Source organism: Equus caballus, chromosome 6 (assembly GCF_041296265.1).
Source record: "Equus caballus isolate H_3958 breed thoroughbred chromosome 6, TB-T2T, whole genome shotgun sequence".
NCBI lineage: Eukaryota > Metazoa > Chordata > Mammalia > Perissodactyla > Equidae > Equus > Equus caballus.
The window spans coordinates 42,975,271-42,996,325 of record NC_091689.1 but is presented as its reverse complement, the minus strand read 5'-3'; the positions used below and the strand labels follow the sequence as shown (position 1 = coordinate 42,996,325).

At 47.6% G+C, this 21,055-nt stretch overlaps 1 protein-coding gene across 3 annotated transcripts in view; it reads right to left on the bottom strand.

Annotated features, from left to right (window-relative positions):
* NINJ2 (ninjurin 2) overlaps positions 1-21,055 on the bottom strand; it is a 72,380-nt gene that overhangs the window by 33,322 nt on the left and 18,003 nt on the right. Inside the window, exon 1 of one of the 3 annotated variants that reach the window (XM_070270843.1) lies at positions 17,989-18,581. The exons of 1 other annotated variant lie outside the window; for it this stretch is intronic. Coding sequence is in view for 1 of the 2 variants with exons in the window: in XM_070270842.1 (XP_070126943.1) it covers positions 6,231-6,326 (96 nt within the window). In the remaining variant the exon portion in view is untranslated. Of the gene's footprint in view, positions 1-6,230; positions 6,357-17,988; positions 18,582-21,055 lie in introns of those variants that run through there. One more of the 3 variants, XM_070270842.1, reaches the window with a different exon arrangement.

The following is a 21,055-nucleotide window of genomic DNA, read 5'->3' as shown; positions in this document are numbered from 1 at the left end:
AAAGGATAATTATATCCCTGGAGAGAGAAGAGGAGCCATCATATCAGTGGAATGAGAACAGTATCTTATGCAAAAGAGGAATCTTCAGAGGGCAAAAAGGGCAACTCTTAGAAATGAAAAATATGAAATAAAAATTTAAATTTCAACTTGAAAAGTTAGAGAAAGCTTAGGAAATCTCACAGAAAGTAAAACAAAGAGATAAAGAGATGGAATATTAGATACAGAAGATAAGAAAATTAATGGATCAGGTTAGGAGATCCAACATCCTAATAACAGGAGCTCCAGAGAGAGAGAAAGAAAAGAGATGGGAAGAAATACTTAAATAATTAAAAAACCCCCTTTTTTCCCCAGAGCATAAGGACATAAGTTTCCAGGTCTAAAGGATTCACTGGGTGCCCAGTATAGTGAGAGAAGAAAGGCACATCACTGTGAACTTTCAGAACACTGGAGTGCAGAGAGAAGAATCTGGAAACGCTCAGATATGAGATACAAAGCACAGAGAATCAAAATGACTCTGGACATCCCAACAGCCACTCTGGCAGCTAGAGTTCTATACCTAGGCAAACCATCCATCAGGCACAAAGACGTTTTCAGTTACGTCAGGAAGTAAAATCTCACTTCCTTTGCTCACTTTCTGAGGAAGTTCCTGGAAGATGTGCACCACCCGAACCAGGGAGTAAACCAAGGAAGAGGAAGACATGGAGTCCACAGGACTGTGGGTAGAGCTGCCTTGGCACTAAGCAGAACAGAGGGGAAAGGAAGAAAGGAAGGGTCAGAGGAAGGAAGAGAGGAAGAGTGAAGCAAAGGCCTAAGCACAAGGAGACAGCAGAGTCTGCAGGCTGAGAGGGCTCCTGGGTCCAGCTCCTCCTGAGGCCTGCTTCCAAGCCTGTGCTTGGCTTTGTGAGATGCCCCAATATCCTTGTCATGAAGTCCTCTTCTTGTTGAACTAGTTCACACTGGGTTTCAGTCACTTGCAACCAAAACATTCCTCCTGATGCCTTTGCTACTCAAGGAATTAGAACCAACAGCATCAATATCACCTGGGAGCTTGTTAGAAATGTAGAATGTCAGGCCTCCTTCAGACTCGACTCTACAGAATCTGCATTTTAACAAGATTCCCGGGTGCTTTATATGCACATGAAAGTCTGAGACGCACTGTTCTAGTAAATCTACCTCGCAAGGGTGGGTACTGGGTATATTAAAGATAATATGTAAAGTAGCTGACCACACAGTGGGCACTCTGCACGGTATTCTGTGGATGATGATGATGACTGAATGAGAATTACTTCAGAATGATAATCTCAGGAAGAATTCCTGGGACATAGCAAATGGTGGCTCTGGACCAAATTACACAAACAGGCAACAACAGAAAAGGCAGAAAGCACATTTACATCAGGAAACAAGTTTCAGCTCTTCTCCAGGAACCTGTCAGGTTAGTCATTCCAGGTGTCGACATGGGAAGCCATTAAGAAAAACCACCTCCCAGGTGTGGCAATTGGCTGTGCATGAGCGACAGACAGTCGGCATCTGGGATGATGCTCGGTGGGGAGTGCAGGGCCAACTCTACTCTTCTCAGCAGAGCAAGCATCTGCCCCAACGCTCAGGAAACAGGTCAGGAGAAAATGTCCTGAGTGAGCAGCTCCTAATCACTTTTTCAGGCAGAAACCTGTGGCCCAGAGGACTGGAGGTGGAAGGGGAATGGGAATGAGAGGAGGCTGGGGGCCTCCTGCGGGGGCAGGGGCAGGAAGTCGCATCCTCATTCTTGGCAGGAGCAAGGTTGCCTCTTGCATAGTTTTCCTGGCTCCAGTCCTCTGGCGTTCAGCCACATTCTTTGTGCTGGGGGTTCCGTTGACTTTCCAAAACAGAGCAAATTTGAGTACAAGCTGAGATGTAAAGATTTTAAAGGAAAAAGGAAATGGGCTTGTAGAAAGCCAGTGTCCCATCTCAGGCCTCAGTGTGCTGTGAACAGAGGACAATGATGCCAGGTCTGGACCTTTCTAGGAGTTACTGATCATTGCTTTCTAATTGTCCACCAATTGTATGACACTGTACTCAATTCTTGAGAGTCTTTACCAGGGAAGCACCCCAGACCTCCAAGATTTACACAATAGAGTTCCCAGTCCTTTAAAATATCTCTAGGAATTCATCCTATAGAAACAACAAACTCCGCCATCATCAAATGGCTGTCCTTGTGAAGGCTGGCTGTATTTACCAACTCTGTAGCCACCACTACAGCAGTAAAAGCCTAACATTAAACTTGGTTAGCGACAAACACTTAGCAACATGCTTACTGTGTGCCAGGTATTTTTCTAAGCACTTTACATATCTTAACTCATTTAATCCTCACAACAAGCCCATGAGGTTAAATACAATTTCAATCCCCGTTTTACAGATGAGAAAGCTGAGGCATAAAGAGATGAAATGAGGTCATATAGCCAGTCAATGGCAGAACTGGGACTCAAACCCAGGTAGCCTGGCTTTGGAGCCCCTGCTTTTTAACCAAGTACCTACACCGTGGGCACAGGGGCCCTGGGTGGACAAGGGTCAGTAACAGCTCTCCTGCATACTAATCCCATTTCGGCCTTAACAAGCTATCTGATTTTAGCTAAATAACTCAGAGGCAAGATGGTGAGGGGCAAGTGTGGAAAGGGTCAGAGTTAAAAGGTCTGGGTTCTACTCCTGGCACTGCCACTTGGAAAGGAAAGACACTAATGCTGATTGAATGCAGAACACATGTCAGACGCCAAGCACTTTCCATGTTTAATCTTCCCAGCTAGCCTATGTGACCTTAGGCAAGTCGCTGTCCCTCACTGGGTTTCAGTTTCCTTATATGGAAAGCAGACCAGTGATCACCGTGATTCAACCCAGATGACACTCTCTGAAGAGTTAACACACACACAAGGTGCTGAAGGGGCGCCGAGACAAATAAATCCAGACGCTGTCTTTGTGAGGCTCACAGTCCAGTTCTGTCTCATTTTGTAAATCCTTTGGAGTGGAGCAAGGTGATTATTATCCCCATTTTTTAAAAATCGATGTTTGAACATGGAAGGCTACTCAGTTCAGTTGTAGCCAAACAGAGCGTGACCCCAGGTTGACTCCTAGCTCGAGGCTCTTCCTGCAACCAACTCTCCTACTTCATCTGGGCATCACTGTGACTAAAAGCTACAAAGTCCACTTTGAGTCCCTAACTCCCCCAAGTCATCTCGTACCACCCTTCTGCCTTCCCCATCCTGACCAGTGCACACACACACTCACATACAGTGCTGGACACCCAGAAGACACAGCATCAATGCTGCCGAATGACTGAAAATCAGCCCCCTCTGGCAGCATTCCTTTCTTCCAAAGCCCAAGCACGGCGCCGAGATGGTGAACGCATTGTCAGCAAAGCCACAGCCACCATATGCATCATGACTCACTATCCCGTCCGCTGACTTGGAACTGAAACCTCTTGCCCCGTCAAGTAATTACCGGGGAACAGGAAGCCCTCAGCTAAAGAGAAGGTCAGTCTGGTGACTGAGAGGAGGGGGTCAGGGAGCACAGCCTTCTGCTGGGCGCCTTCTCCCACGGTGGGCTCCTGTACAGCAGCCAGCACAGTGCCCTGCATGCAGCAGGTGCTCAACACAGCTTTACTGGTGGATTAGCTGCTCTGAACTACTCTGCCCAGCATAGCTGCAGGACGGAGTTGCTAGGCAGGAACATAACATGTGGGTCTAGGGCCTGAAGGAAGTGACTTCAGCTCCTTCTAGTGTAGCAGAGCTGAGCTATGCCTAGGACTGCAGCACTGAAAATCTGTTCTTTAAAGAACTCTGGGGTATATAATTCACTTCTGCAAACTGGCCCAAGAACTTCCTTTTCTGTACCTAAGTTAGGAGAGGGGAAGAGGCACGCCACCCCTGCTTTGTAAGAATGCAGAGGATTTTAGAAATCATTGAGTCTCCACTCCTCCTGGTCACGTGTTCCTGAGCACGTTCACGTCGCTGTTCTTCCCATGCTTGCTGCGTCTCTTCCTTGGCAATCACCTGCCAAGGCTAGAGTTAGAAGAGACACACACTGTCCTGAGTTTGCAGGGCCCCAGGCCAGTATGGCTCATCACAGGAGGCTGTCCCCCAGGATCCATGTGGCCTCCCTGCAGGGCGGTAGGACTTTTGACCAGACGCATGGCCACCTGGCTCAAGCCAACCCTTCCCACTCTCTCTTGCTCATGGCCGAGTTGTGGCGAGTAAGAAGTTAGCAGGTGCGATTATGCCCTAAAAGGAAACCCAGGCCTTCTCTGTCCCTCTGTCCCCGGTTGGAATGTGGACATTGAGGTTAATCATCTTCAACCATGTATATAAGGCAAATATCCTAAGAGCAGAGCAAAAAGCTAGAGGGAGCCTGGGTCCCCAACACTGCGGAGCTACCACATTATCCCTGGACTGTTTGGGCTCAGACTGTTACACACAGGAAAGAAAGAAATTTCCATCTTGTCTAAGCCTTTATTATTTGGGGTGTTGTTATAGAAGCCAAACTTGTGTCCTAATGAACACAACTCCCTTTGGAGCGTCAGGGCAGCCACAACCTCCCCTTTTCTGAGATTCCCCAACTCTACTCACCCAGGAGGTAGCCTAGTGAGGTTATATTTATAAGAGATTATCCTAGTGACCTGTGAATGCCTAGCTCTGGCCATGGCTGAGTGGACTAGAGATAGGCATCCCAACCAAGCAGGGCCAATCAGATTCTCTGTCCCACAAATTTGCAAATAAGATTCACTGTTGCTATCCAACCTCTGCTGCTTACATGAACCAAGATGCATAAGGAGAAGCAGAAATGAGAGGCCAGGCATCCCCAGAGAGGCAGAGTGAAAGAAGCTGCTGGGTTGGTATGGTCTTCCTAGTTTCCAGTTCCAGGCCCTTGTATGGCCTCCCTGGTCACTCTGCCCGTGGTTCCTGAAAAGACCCTGACACCTTGTGATAAATCCCCCCTTTTGGTCTTTGATGCTTTAGGTTCATTTCTGTCAACTGTAGCCAAAAGTGCCTAAGTCTCTTCTGATTCCTGTAAAGATCTGTGTATCCTTGTAAGCCAGGGGACCACTCCCAGGCATACTGGGTCCTTTCATCATTACAACAATAGAAGGATCTGAGGTCCTAAATGGATGGATAGATTGATCGCCTGACTGATCAGCTAGCAGACCAATCCATGGATTTTGCAAGGTTCGCTAAGCAGGCCTCATGGAATCACAGATTCAGGGGTGAAAGGGACAAGAGGCATCAGGGAAATGTGGCCAAGGAAGTGTAGTGCTGTGCCCAAAGCCACAGTTCAGTGGCAGAACCTGGACTGGAACCCTGGCCCTGGACCCCCAGGCTCACTCCTCCCAAACTTCCATCCCTGGCTGGCCTGATTTGAGGTTGCTCTGACACCCCAGGAATAGCCCCCACATGCCAATTAGCAAATTCCCTATGACAGCTATGCCAAACCTGACATTTCTGTGGCTCCTAGGAAAAATGCAAAATGATCCTTTTCTCTTTTTTGTGTGTGGGGGTCATTCTCCCTAGTACTAATCTCACCATGTATTTTAAAGAATAAATGGCTTTTCTTCCATGGAAGGAGAAATGAAGGTAACTCCACCGTGTGCCAGGCACTGTGCATGGCACTTTCCAGCTGCTATTTCATTTAAACTCTAAAAGAACCCATTTTCTGGGAGAGGAAAGTGAGGTTGAGAAAGAATAAGCAACTTGTCCAAGACACACAGCTACTAGGAATGGTACTAGGGAAGGAATCTGGCTGGTCTGGCTGGAGACGCATGTCTTTAACACCATATCCCACTGCCTCCTGATGATCCATCCTTCTCGATCCTTTCTGCCTTCGCTTTCCAGCCTTCTGCATGGGCACCTCCTCAGCCGGGCTGGATTTGGGTCAGTAGGTGCCGGTGCCGGGACCCAGGGGACATGGTGGGGGAGGGGTGGTGTGCCCTGTGGTGCCCATGCGAGGCTCAGCAGGTGGCACTCTTCTCACAGTCTTGCCCTCTTTCCTCCTCTGGGGCCTGTCCTCCCTCCCTCTCTGCCTCCACCTGGTTCCCACTTGCCTCAGGCCATGTCTCCCTCCTCCACCCCAGGCATTCTTCAGTGCCTGGCCCTGCCTCCCCTTCTCCTCTCGAAGGACATCTCGGTTACTCCTCCTGAGTGCTACCGTCTTCAGAGAAGTTGTCTAGTCAGCTCATTTTTTCCTTGGAACAGGAAACAAAGGCCTCATACCTCAGGGCTCAGCCTGCCTGCTTTTCGAGCCGTGTTTGCACCCAGGGTTGAGTCTCTCTCCAGCTCAGATTCCCAGAGGCCTGAGGGCAGGACCATGTTTTCACATGCTGGGTGGCATGCACTGTCAGCACCCTATGACAACAAACAGCTGTTATGCAAAGATGAGGAAGCTGCCTGGCTTGGGGAGGCTGTGGTCCTGAGCTGGAAAGACATAAGCCTGAGGTCTTGACCTCTTCCGTTTAGCACAAGCTCACGCCCCTGACACTATCCACAGAGGCCATGCAGAGACTCCAGGAAGATTCCGCACTTCCATAGTCTCTGAAGAATCAAGGGCAAGTGCTCACGTGGATGTGTAAAAGGCGTGTGTGGAGGAACTGTCTCTGATTTCATCATGGGCTACAGAAATAATAATCTATAGTTGTCTCTTACTTCTGATAAATGAGTGATTCTCAAAGGAGAGATGCAGGCCCCACTAGAAATGTACAGCAGAATTTTGGGGACCAGAGTGAAAACGGGAAAATTTTATGTTTATCAAAAGGAGCATGGTTTTTAAACAGACTGACTCTGCCCTTGCAAACGCTATCCTTCCCTTTCTTTTCTCTACTTGAAGAAATCCTACTTGCCCTTCAAAGCCCAGCTCAACCGGGAAGCCTTCCTCAGCCTCATAGGCTAAATTTATCCCTCGTTCTCAGTTCTCCCAAAGCATTCAGTTCATCCCACTACAGAAAGTACCGTGGGGTGTTACAAAGGGCTATGGGTGAGACTGTCACCCCACAGCCTGCATGCTCCTGGAGCACGGGAAATGTGCCCCAAAAGACTCCCGATACACACTTCTGAACTGACAGGCGAGAGAAGATGCTGTTGATTGGCAGAGAGGTGGTGTTGCTGTAGGAAGCAAGTGAGGGGCCGGCCCAGTGGTGCAGTGGTTCAGGGTGCATGTTCCACTTTGGCGGCCCGGGGTTCATCCTTTTGGATCCCGGGTGTGGACATGGCACCACTTGGAAAGCCATGCTGTGGCAGGCATCCCACATATAAAGTAGACGAAGATGGGCATGGATGTTAGCTCAGGGCCAGTCTTCCTCAGCAAAAAGAGGAAGATTGGCAGCAGATGTTAGCTCAGGGCTAATCTTCCTCAAAAAAAAAAAAAAGAAAAGAAAAGAAAAGAAAAAGGAAGCCAGTGAGAGGAAAGGACTGAAGAGAAAAGTGGGGAATACTCTCCGAGAGATAGGGTGTACATTACAGGAAATATTATCTAGGAGGATGGGCTAAGAAGTGGCCCACAGGTAAACTGGCTAGAAAAAGCTACTGAGAAATTGTAGGCACAGGGCAAGATCTTAGGAAGGTAAACGACTGGTTCAAGGAAATTTCTGAGTACAGAAAACCAGACCCACGTGGCTATTCTGAATGATTTCCTGGCCAAGATTTGAGACAAAGTCCTATAGACAGAATGACTCTAGGAGCAGTCTTGGGCTTCTCCAGGAACTGATGCTGGAGGAGGAAGGAAGGAAACAAAGGCAATGATAATACCCTGATGATTGGGATTAACTGTGTCAAACTGAACCAATTAACCAGATTGTGAACCTATGAATTACTAATCTCCCCATGGTTTGTACCTCAAGATTTCTCACATTCCGCTGATTAACTATGGATTACACTAAAGAGAAAAGGAATGTGTGTAGGTTCAAGGGCTTGATCTCGGGAGGATACGTGTCTGGATCCTTGGGTGGCAGCGGCACAAACTTTTCAGGGGTGGAATGCCAGAAAATAATCTGTGTAGGTGCTCTCTTCATTACAGTGAAAAGCGTGATTGCCCTGGGCCCAGGGACAACGACAAAATGGTGTTACAGGTTTCACCAGGAAACCCACCCCTGCCCCGTCTCCAAATAGGAAGGTGGCCAAGATGCCAAGAAAAGGGGCTTCTTGACTATGAAATGGACCTATCTCCCAATTTACAAGTTAGAAGCAAGACGTCTGAATGGTGTAAGGAAACTGCATAGTGATCTCCTTTCTCTCACCTTTAAGATTTGTCCAAAATGGAACACCCTTCCACACAGCAGCCTCTTATGTGATCTAATTCTGGAGACAAGAATCCCTAGTTAGGCCAACAAAGGATAAAAATCCTTGGGCACTTAGCTTCCAAGATAAATGCTGCACGTCCTGGCACTTGCAATGCTAAAATTGCCTGCATTTCATTAAGAGCGTGGTCACCCCCTGCTGTTGTCCCAGGTCCGCTATTAGGTTAGCAAGGTTGTTGTTGTGAAGCCTGGTACGTGCTAAGAGGACATCAGAAGAAAGACACTGGACAAGAGCACGTAGCCGTCAGAGCATAGTGTCCTGGCACAGGCTTCCCACGCTTCTCCCCTCGCAGATAAAGCCCCGGCCTGTGCTGAGGAGCCCTCTTTCTAAAGCCACCTCTCTATATCTATCACCTGAGCACCCCTTCCGCCTCCCAGACTTGTCTTTACAATAGCCGATGAGGCAAGTGTTCTGGCCAAAGCGCAGCTCACCTCCCCTTTCTTCCTGGGCTCGTAATTAAGGGGTGTCTGTGAGGCTCTCAAGCTCCTTTTGGATAAAACCAGTCTGGCCCCTGTGCTTTTTCTCACGCTTCCCCAAGCTCTCCCAGGTGGTTGTTGCAGGCGGAGGCTCACGCAGCCAAGTCCACCACAACCCCCACCACGGCCCCCAGCCAGGCTCACGGGGTGCCCTTGCCCTCGGCGCCAACGCCTCGAGGCGTCGGCATGTTTTCTGTTCTCTTTGCTCATTCCCCAGGATGTCTGATTTCCTCACCTCCCTCTCTTTGTTTAGCCACAGAGGTTGGGCAACTGCCATGCGGCCGCAGGGTCAGAGTCCTGCTTCCTAGGAAAGGGCTTCTCCTTCACGAGTCCATCTGAAGTCACTTGTTCTACAGAGCCTCAATCATCCCAAAACCTGGGCCTTCACCCCAACTCTGGTTACTCCCTCTCCGGGCATTGCCCATCAAAGGTCTCATGCATGAAGACCTCCCACATGGAGGCAGTGCTGTGCTCGGTCAGGAGTGCAGGCTCTGGGGTCCCCTCCCTGATCATGAATCCTGGGATCTGCCACCTGCTAGCTGTGTGACCTTGACCTTTACCCTCCTGTAAAATGGGGGTTCAGGATAGTTCTTCGCTTACAGAGATATTGTGAGGATTAAATGACATAATTTGTTTAAAGTGCCTGGCTTTTGGTAAGCGTGAGGACTTTCCTAAGAAATGTTGTCGACCTTGGCCCTGTAGTCATCCTATAGATGGCCAAAACAAACAGCTTGTCCTGCCTGACCCAGTGCCTTTGCTGCCTCAGAGCAGCTGCGCTTTCCGACTGGCCCAGGGGACAGTCTACAAAATTCCAGAAGAGGCGCCCAGAGTTCACCTGGTACACCTCTCCAGAAAGGACCATGCTGTGGGTATGAAGGTCTTGCCTCACCTTCCTGAGGATCAGCTCATTTTCCTCTGCCCGATTTAAGGGTGATTACACAGTTTATCTTAGTCACCATTTTCCAAATATTTTCCTTGCTAGAGAGAACTACCCGGCACGGCTTTCTAACAGGGAGGGCATGACCGGCACGAATCCGAGGTCAGGCTGTGGGAGAGATTGCAGCCTGAGCCTGTCCCTCCCATGTCTGCTTTCATCACGCTGTTCCCAGGTGGGAGGCCCCAGGGCCTCATGAAGGAAACTCAGAGCTTCAGATCTCAAGGGGGTTCTCTTATCCTGCCTAGCTTTCGGCAAGAGCTTGGGGTGAGAAAGAGAAGGGAAAGTGGCCAAACATAGGAAGCTCTTTTCCCTCATCCAAGGCCTTGACTCGCCAGAGATCCCCACCTCCCCTCCCGCTCTCTCTCCCCGACAAAGATTATCAGAAGAAGGAACAAATCTGCCTGGAAACGGCACAATATCCTCCTCCCCCACAATCTCCTCTGCTCGCTGTGGCTCTTGCTCGTGGGAAGGAAAAAAATGGGCGCTGCCGTGTTCCTTCGCAAAACACCTCCAAGCTCTTGGTTCAGAAAGTCCAGAGCCAAGTTCACGTGTTATTTGCATATACATTATGTGTTACTGCGGTTGGTCCTTCAAATGCTCACACGGAGTTCTCTGCGGTCAAGCAAGCATCCTTCGGAGGGTGTGCATTTGCTCCTGGGCGCTCTGTTGAGGACACAGGGCCTTCACTCAGCCTCATCACTTGGGTTGGGTAACTCGGGTAAGGCGTTCCTTTATCTGGTTTGTAAAGTGGAAATAATAATCCCTGCCTCCTACATGCGGTTGTCACGAGAGTTTAAAAATGAGATAGCAGGGGCCGGCTCCGTGGCTGAGTGGTTAAGTTCGCGCGCTCCGCTGCGGCGGCCCAGGGTTCGGATCCTGGGCGCGGACATGGCACTGCTTGTCAGGCCACGTTGAGGCAGCATCCCACATCCCACAACTAGAAGGACGTGCAACTAAGATATACAACCGCAGTGTGGTTAGAAATCCTGTGGGAAGTTCGTGGTGGGGTTGGGGGGAGGTAGGGAAGTGCTGAGAAGGCAGTGCTGTTTTAGGACTTAGAACGTTAGTGCCGGGAGGAATTCAGTGCTCAATGCCCATCCCCTCCATTTCACAGATGAAGAAACTGAGGTTCAGAGAGGTGCGTAGCTTGCTCAAGACTCCCAGCACCTTTAGTTAGCACTCTAGGTGGACGCAGTGAAGGTCAGTCAGACAACACTGTGGCCTGCGGGCCTGCTCAGTCACAATGCCAGGGCCCTGGGCCCTGGGGAGATGGGGATGTTGGATCAGGAGATGAAGTGCCTCCTACCCTAGACATTCTGTCTCAGTCTGCAGAGAAAAAGAGGCTCTTGGCCTCCCAGCACAGCGAAAGGCAAACACACTTAGTTAACAAGAGCCCTGGAGAAAGTGACAAGAGTGGAGAACACTGTACACACTTTCCCCCCATCTTGCCTTTAACGCATTGCCTAGACTTAGGTGGTTTTAAAAGTCTGAGCTGCCAAACCCTTGATGGCCTCTTAGAGCTCTACGAGAGCCTAGCTCACAGAAAAAGTAGGACAGAAAAACTGGTCCCACGACTTGCAGGCAGAACCACACGGGCCCTGCAGACAAAAGATCCTCAGAAAGGTCAGGCCTCAACAAAAACAAACCCCAGCACTTTATAAATGTCATGGGCCTCGTGGGGAATCAGGAAGGGAGGAGGGGGCCGGCGGTTTCTTTGGAGGGGAGCAGTAGCCAGAAGGAATGGTCCAGGAGGGACGGAATTTAAATTTGTTCTCAGGACCATCGGATTTAATTCAGCAAGTACTTATTAGCAGTCTGTGGTGTGTCCAGCCTCAAGCTGGGCACTTGCAGTTGGGGATACAGGATACGCTGAAGACTTGGCTCTTGTTTCCAAGGAGCTTGCTGGGGGTATAGGACTCTCACACATGAGTCACAAAAGACAAAAGGCACAAGCTATGATAAAGGTCAGAGAGAAAATGCTCCAGAGGGAACAAGAAAAATCAGTGTGGATTCACGCAGTTCTGAAGGGGTTGCTGGAGTAGGGAAACATTTACATAAGCGTATACACTCTAGTTTAGTTAGTGGGCGACTGGAAGAAAGAAGGACAGGTAAGAAAGAGCAGAGTTACTTAAGGAGAGGAAAACAACTTTTATAAGAAAATCTGGGACATCTTCAGGATCCCATCAGTTTGAAAGCCTTTTTTAAAAAGTGACCTGTCATTTCCCTGTCTTTGTCATTGTTTCCCACTGCACACGTATTTGCAGCACATGGGAAGTGGGAGGAGCTGGAATGTCCTCTAAATTCCCCTGACACCCAGTTCCCACCTCTGTCCTCCAGAAAAATGCGTTGTTTTGTTTTGTTTAACTTTTCAGGAGGTCACAGACTCTTTAAGAATCTGACAAAGGTTATGGGACACTTGTTCCAGAAAAATTGCAGCCACACCTACACATACGCATAGAATTTTTACACAGAATTTCAGCAGGTTCACGCCACTTGAATTCACTCTAGACTTCTTTGGGGATTTATGGACCCTAGGTTAGGAAAGCCTGCTCTTGTGTGGGTTGCTCTCAACAAGTTTAAGTTTACCTTCTCTTCATTGTCCACAGATCTAAGCTCAAGTGGAACCTCTAAGTGTCCCATTTCCCCAACTGTTATACAGGCTTCTTAGATTCTGGAAGAGTGTACAGAGGCTGCATGTTCTAAGGTGGAGCATCACCTCAGGGCTGGGTTCTCTGGGTAGCTGGTGAAAGGGGAGTGGAACCAAGAAAGGGGCTATGGACCAGAGTCCACCTGAGAGTCAAGAACCCCTCCTGATAGTGCTGTTTCCACAAGTTTCTATCCTAGGAAGCGTGGGCCTGCAGACCTGTAGTTCTTGAAATGGAAAGCTGCCCTCAGCTCTGGGAAGCATCTTCCAGCTCCCGCTCCTCCTCCCAACTACGCACTGGTACCGCTCTCGTTTCACCTTCAGATCCTGTGTGAGGACACCTTATCCTAGGGCTCAGCCTTCTCAGTACTGCGAGTCCCTGAATGAATGAGCCAAAATCTGAGAATATTTTTTCCCATCCATGCAAAACATCATTCTGAATCTAAAAGCCCAGTGGTTATTTACCAACTTGAGTCCAAGAGCATCCATCTTTAGACTTAGTTCACATCCAGCATGTGCCCTGGGATGAATGAGAGGGCAATAGGTGTGGAGGGGCTCAGGGGAAAACCAATAGGTCCACCAGTGAGAGTCCAGGCTGCCAGGCTTGACTAGAGTGCCACAATTTGTACCAGGCAAGGGAGGTAAATTCCCCAAACACCAGGATGTTGGGCAATATTTCAAAGAATGAAATTCATTGCTATTACAGCCCTTCCTTTACCCTTTTCTTCTACAATGTACTATGAAATGACCCATTGTTCCTCTATAATCTTACCCTGCTGGTTCAATTCTTTCTCAGCTTTCTAGGACCCTAAACCTATAGTTGTCTAGATATGTTTCCAGGTTGTGTAAGGGTGTGAGCACTTCAAAGGAAGATTGGGAGGGGAGGGCCCTACACATTCAAACCCTTCCACTTAATTATTTTATTCTTTTATTTTAAAAATTAATTTATTCAATAAATATTTATGGAGCTCTAATTAGGTTACGATACTAGTATATGGAGGATATCCACATTCTAGGATACTAGGATATGGGAAAATATAAAAATGAATGAGATTGGGATTCTGCCTTCAAAGAACTTGCTGTCTAGTGGAGGAAATAAAAGGCATAAATAAACCACAATACATGATAGAAATATATATATATTTGCCCTAGCTTAGTAACTATCACATAGCAAGTGACATTTAAGCTGGACATTGAAGGATGTGTAAGAGTTGGAGAGTTGAAGATGAGGAAAAGGCATTCTAGCTGGAAGGAATGGCATGAAAAGAAACTTAGAAGCTATAGTGGCGGGCCCACACACAAAACAGCAGAGTTCTATTTGGCAAGAACATAGGAAAGGGGAGAAGAAAGAGAAAAGGATGGAAATCCATGATGGACTTGGCCAGTGGAGGACCTTGAACATCAGGCTTAAAAGCAGCTTGGATTTTTAGGGGATCACTGAAGACTTCTGGGCCAAGGAGTTCATGATTATCACAGCTGTGTCTTAGAAAAATTGATTTGTTAGTTCTGTGGAAGCTTGACTGGAGAAAAAGTAAAAAAACGAAAAAAGAAAAAAAGGAGGGGCCAGTCCCATGGCATAGTGGTTAAGTTCGGTGTGCTCTTCTTCAGTAGCCCAGATTGGTGGGTTCAGATCCTGGGCGCAGACCTACACCACTCATCAGCCATGCTGTGGCAGTGACCTATATATAAAAAAGTGGAGGAAGATTGGCACAGATCTTAGCTCAGGGCTAATCTTCCTCAAGCAAAAAAAAAAAAAAAAAAAAAAAAGGATTGGGTAGTGGCAGTGGGAAGGGTCATTTAGAGGAGGAGACTCCTACAGGAGGTTTTTTCACAAAGCTACTTCTGGTCAACTAAGCCCAAAGTGACCTTGATCTCTGTTTTCATTGGTGCTCACCACCTGGACCTCTCAAGGGGAGCAGTGCAGTGCAGGTGATAGGGGCAGACTCAAGTCCAACAAAGCTAGGCTTGACTTACAGCTCTGCTACAAACCAACCTCAGAGCTTTATCCATCATATGTAAAATGGGGATAACCATATCCAGATTTGTTATAAAAATTAAATGTGATAAAGTCTATTGAGATATTTATAAGCACAGATGCAAAGGGTAAGCAATTAATAAATGGTTGATATGATAATCATTATCATATGACTCACATCTGTATATAAGTGTATACAGAGCTAGGATCATCCCCTTTATTAGATTGTACACTGCTGCAGGGCTGGAAACACATTTTTGTGTGTGTGCCCTCAGTGCTTACACAACTTCTTATAGTAAGGAGGCAATCCATGAATATGAAAGGAATAGAGAACATGATAGGAGAGTAACTAGAATGTGAGTAAGATTTTCATTAAACTGCGGACAATCTGTCCTCTTGAATGGGGACAGATATTTTCTTGCTTAAAGTGCTCTCTGTTCTCAGACATGCGATCACTCTAACTTGGTAGATACGGTGGGAAATCCTGAGGGAGACTGGAGGCTGGCAGCTTTGGGAATGGGATGAGTGTCCTCAAGACAGGACATTCCCAGTTCCAGGCAACTGTTTTGGTAAGCAATAACCTGAAGTCACCAAGGCTTCTGGGCCTGCTCCTAACGCACCTATGTCCAGGTGTGAAGAGCGATTCATATAAAGCCCTCCTACTAGCTAGCTGGATGCCTCCATGGCAACGTTGGTCTAGGCCTGGAGAGAGGACTGGTCTAGCAGGGAGGCAGTGTGAGCTAAGAGTTAGCACAGAGCGGTATTTGGGCACTAGACAACTGCCTCTTTTGCCAGCTCTATTGCCCTGGAACTCAGAAAGCTTGAACAATCCCTTCTCCTCTTTCTTGCAGGGCCTGTTAACCAAGGCTCCCTGAATCCTAACTGAGTACTTACCCGCCACGCCACGTCTGCCTCCTATCTACAAATGTGCTAAGTGCTTCCGGGGCAGTGAGGAAGCATGAAACAAGGTGCCTGCCTTCAAGGAGTCTCACTCCAGGTGAACAGAAAAGGTGAAATGTGGGGAAAATATGGCGCAGTGCTGAAGAGTATAAACAATGCAGTCGGGCCGCCTGGTTCAAATCCTGACTTTCTCACTAGCTGACACTGGGCAACTATTAAACCTCTCTGTGTCTTGGTTTCCTTATCTGTAAAGTAGGAGTCATAGCAGCATTTATCTTATCAGAGTCCTATTAAGGGTCAAATAGTTCTTTGTGTAAAGTTCTTAGGACAATACTGGCACATAACAAATACCCCCAAATTGTTTGTTATTATTATGATTATTATTATTGAGTTAAATAATAACATTAGACCTGAAAAGCAACATGTGGCAATAGAGTATTTTCCAGGCCATCCCCTTAGAGTTTAAGCTTCTTGATAGAAGATCCTGTCCTTTATTTTTATAGATTCCCCAACACCCACCTCCAGTGCCTTGCAATCAATCAGGTGTTCAAATATTTGGTGGGAATATAATTAAGTACATTTCTAATTTCCAAATGAATGGATTAGGTAACTATGAAACTTAGGACAGTGAGACTGGTGGTATGAGCTGGGCAGTCAAGAAGGCTTCATGGAGGAGGTGAGATTGAAATGGACCTTGACAGACTTGGGTAGGATTTGAACGACCAAAGCAGAGGAAGGACTCCGATTATAAAAGCCTAGAACGGACTGGAGGGTTCAAGAGAGGCAGGTGCAGACTTGAGGGGCATGGCCATGGCACTCCACATGCACACTAAGGATGGCACCAGTGTGCCCAGAGCCTGGGCTCTGAGTGTGGGGCCAGGCCCAGGGGCAGAGCCAGAATTCCCTGGGGCAGATTTTGGGTCCAGTGACAGGAGCCCATCGGCTGCTTGGGAGACCTTTGCCAAAATTCCAGTTCGCAAAGCCAAGTACTGTCTATCCTCCCAGCTCCTCTTTCACACTCCATGCCAGACAGGAGGCCTCGGGGGTGAGGCCTGGCCACAGGGGCAGGCCAATCACGAAGGCAGGGGGCTACGGTCCAAAGACCAAGGCTGAGCGAGTCAGAGGCCTGCCTGACCCCTCCTTGCTTTCTTCGGTCCCCAGGCTGAGCGGGTAGACTGCTCTGGATGGAGAAGCAGCCATGGGTGCTCGAGCCTCTGACAGGCCTCTGTGTCATGACACCCTCCACCAGGGAGAGCAGGGCGCAGATTTTTGCCGTTTTTGCATATTCTCTGAGAATCTCGGAGAGTGTCTCTTCCCCTCCCAGAGGGCAGGAGACAGGTCTTTCCTTTCTTCTGCACCTCCTCATAATGTCACTTACAGTGAGTGCTGGCACACAACGGGCACTCGTCCTGTCCCTACTGCAGAATGACCACCATAACAGTTCATAACGTTTCCTCATTTTACAGACAACAGAAAAAAAAAAATAACAGTGATGCTTATATAACATGTGCCAGTCCCTATTCTACACGCTTTGCATCTATTAACTCATTTAATCCTCACACTAATCCTATGAGGTAGGTACTTAACCTATAAGATATAAACATATAAATAGGTTATGAAGGAACTTGCCCAAGTTCACACAACTAGTAAACAGGTCGCGCAACTAGTAATGTGGCAGCTGAACCCAGGCAGTCTGGCTCCATTGGCCGTGATTCTATGCCACCTGGATGGAGGTGGCAGAGGTCTGATGTGGGAGAAAGTAGGAACACAACGCAGGAATCCTGTCTTCTAGGTCCTTCCAAGCAATGAACCTACTCAACTTCACTGACCATCGTGGTGATGAAAACAAAACTTTTCAGGCCTGCCGTCCAGCAAGCCCTCCTTCAGTTCCTGTCCTCAGCTGACCGCGAGACCGCGAAGGGAAATGGCGCCAAACCGCTCTCAGGAGACAGAGTGCACGGGGAGCCACTTGCCTGTAAGGCAACATTGTTTTTTCCATTTTAAAGAAAATGGTAAACACCTGAAAATAAGAGTTTTTGAAAGAAAGTGACTCTCCAGTCATAACTGTAGCCAGCGTGGGCCACTGCTTTCTATAAGCAGGAAAGCTGCTTCTAAATATAGCCTGCAAAGTGCAAATCCCCAAGGAGGCCAGCCCTCGGGCCCCCATGCAGTTCCCTCCCCAAAGGCTGGGTATGGGCACCCTCGGGGGCAGGCTCCCTTCCGAGAGGCCCGGCTCGGCGTTGCACCCCTCCCCGCCGGCAGCGCAGCACAGGCCTAGCCACCGACCCAAGTGAGTGAGGGAGAAGGAAGGAACCAGCTTTGTCCCTGATGTGCTGGAGGAGAAAGAGCCGCTTCTTGCCTAGGCGCAAGGATCAGGAGTGCACTTGAAGACATTTTAAAATGCCTTCAACTGTGGAGCGAGGAAGAGGTTAAGGTGTCGGGCTCTGGAGGGGACGGAGGAGAAGCAAAGTGCAGAAGAGCTTCTGAGGCGGAACAGCCCCTGCCACAGGCTTGGGGCCAGGGTCTTGCCAGCTCATTTTCTATTTCTAACCGACCGTCAGGCACTTGACTATCGTTGTACTCAACCTAGCAATTTAGAGACGGCATGGGTATGTGTATAACAGAACAGGATGCTCTCGGGACGAGAGTTCTAAAAGAAAACCAGAACGGAAGACTGGCCTCCACGCCCCCGCTGGACAGTCTCTGGTGACCTTTGGGGAGCATGCACGGGCATCTGCGAATTTACTCACCTGCGAATTGCCTCTGCCTCCTGATCCCCGGGATCGGAAAGGGGAAGCGCAAAGCCCCTCTGTGCCGTGTGTGCGTGGTGTTTTTTAATCATTCTGATTCACTGGCCCGTCTCTTGCTCCTCACCCATTTTCAGTTAGGGGAAAAAGAAGGTGAAAAAAGCACCGAAGCACAAAGGTTTCTAGGAAATTTTAGTTGAAACTCCTGGAAGGCTGGGCTTAGGCACGAATTGGGTAGAATTCCGGATTTCTGCCACACCCCTTAGGGGGCTGAGTTTACTGCATGCCCTTTAAAATCAGAGGAGATTCTTCACCATTTCAAAATTATACCAGAAAGGCATGCGGATGAGAAGATAACTAGACTGTGAGGAAGTCCAAAATATTTGGTAAAGATGATCAAGCTTGGGCGAATTCAGCTGAAATAGCAATTTGGGGGTGGAGTATTAGTCAGGAATTGGCCACAGAATTACCTGTAGATTGAAGGGACGGTGTGGGGGGTGGGGAGGAGGAAGTCTGCAATCAGGCTCAGGACATGGAAAAAGATACAGGAAAGCTGGGAGTCCTGTATGCTCAGGGTTTGAAGTCCGAACTAACCCTCAGGTATCTAGGGCATGAGCAGTAAATAGACTCAGAGATCCCATTCAGCAAAAGCAGACAGGAAAGCAAATCACTTTTCTTTGTTTGTCCTGGTTGAAGACCAAACACGGTGGCCCTCAGAAATTCCAGTGCCAGGAGTGTTCAGGCAGGGAAGGGAGGGCGAAAATGCAGCCAGCCTCTGACCACAGGGGAAAGCAGCCTAATGGCTCCTCACATGCTGTTGTCCTGCACTGAGCTCTGGAATGTTCACGAGGTTCTCTTGCATCTCTCCTGAGTCTAGCCCACAGGACCCTTCCTGCTTGCCTTCTCTTTTCCTGTGACCCCCAAAATGTCCACTGGCAAGGCTCAACATTCCTGTGTGGGACTGAGCAACTTGAACCACTTGTGTGCGTCACAGGTAATTTTCAGCTGTTGTGGGAAAGCACTGAATGAAGAAAAAGTACTAGGTCCTGATGAGGCTTAGTATCGAGGGCAGGGAGGTGGGAGGAGCGGAGAGAAGCAGGGAGAAGGCTCTAAATGTCAGCTGCAAGGTCTCCCAGTTTCCATGCACCTTCTCAACAGAGACAAATTCCAGTTGACCCACTAATAGCTTTAGAAAACTTGACCTTTTGTAAAAACAAGGAAACTAAAATTACAGCCCTGCCTGTAGCTTGCAAGCTTTGGAAACATGGCACCAACGTGAGGCAATGTGGGGATAGTGCCAAACCAAACCAGAACCAAGAGCGGAAAGTTTATGCTGTTAACACAAAAGGTTAGTGGGCCGGGTTGAACTTGGGCAAGATCTCATAAGATCTGAGATCCAGTACGTTTTCCAACAGTGCCTTTCAATAAGAAGGGCTGTGAAATACATCTCAGTTTGGTATTGGAGCTGCGGCAAAGATCAACTCCTTTTCTTTCCAGGGAAGTCATATGAGAACTGAATAACTCCTCTTCCCTAATAATCTATCCCCATCCACTCCTGGACCAACCTACCTCAAACAGTGCTTCCTTCCTCTATTAAAAAAAATGAACCATGTCATTTAAGAACTTTTAAGGGTGTCATACTGTCTACTAAATCAAGTGTGCATTCCTTTGCCTGGTTATTTAAAAATCTTATGTCATTTAGCCCCACCCCACCTATCCACTGGTGCTGTCCCACATACACCCTCTGATCCAGTCAGGCTGGCCTGGCTGTCCCCAGACAGCTTACTCATTCCTGCCTTTGTGTTTTAATCTCCAGTACTCTCCACCTTCAACCCTGAATCTGAATTTACACTTCCTCTTTAACAATTCCCAAAAGACCCCACCTTTGGAGACTTTGCCAACTATTTTCAGTTTTCATCTTTCCCATCTCTAAGTAATTATCAAGTCATATACATGTATATACATGGACACACTTTCCCTCCCCAATCACACTGTAAGCCCCATAAATATGAACTTTATGTTACAGTGTCCTACATAAATTATGCTCAGTGAATAACCGTGGGTTAATTGCAGCCCTCCTTCTTCCATGAGTTAAAGGCTAAACACACACACATGGTTTCATGTGGGATTTCAAAACATGACTTGCAAGCATGTTTGGGCACTCTAAGTTTGGTAACACAGGGGAAAAAATGCAGAGAATGGTTGTGCCTACGATAGCAAAGAGATGGGTTCAAGACAGAATAAAACACTTGTTCAACACTGACACTTTGAATGCTTCTCTGAAAATTAGGCCCCTCCAGGATGCTGCACTCTTTCTAGCATTCAAATCCAGGGTACCAGAACATTAAATTCTTCTGCATTCAAGGCTTTTCCTCCTCATTCTCCTTCTCTTTAAGGGAGTGGGTACAAGTATGAGAAAGAGGTTGGAAGAAACCATATTCTTCTTAAAATAAAACAGAGCAGGCACACAGACCAATGGAATAGAGAGCCTAGAAATAATAAGCCAGAAATAATTGATTTTTGACAAGGGTGCCAAGACCACTCAATGGGGAAAGGGCAGTCTTTTTAACAAATGACGCTGGAAGAAGTGGATATTCCCACATGAAAAGAATGAAATTGGACCCTTAGTCTATACCATATACAAAAAATTAACTCAGAATGGATCAAAGACCTAAACTTAAAAGTTAAAACTATGAAGCTCTTAGAAGAAAACAGAGGGGAAAATCTTCATGATGCTGGGTTTGGCAATGATTCTAAGATATGAGACCAACAGCACGGACAACATCAACAACAAAAAGGTTATTTAGACTTCCTCGAAATTAAGAACTTTTGTACATCAAACAACGCTATCGAGGGAGTGAAAAGACAACCCACAGCATGGGAGAAAATATTTTCAAATCATACATCTGATAAGAGGTTAATATCCAGATTATAAAAGGAAGGCATAACTTAAAGAAAAACAACAAAAAAGCAAACAACGCAATTCAAAAATGAATAAGTGAATACAGACATTTCTCCACAAAGATATACAAATGGACAATAAGCACATGAAAAGATACTAAACATTATT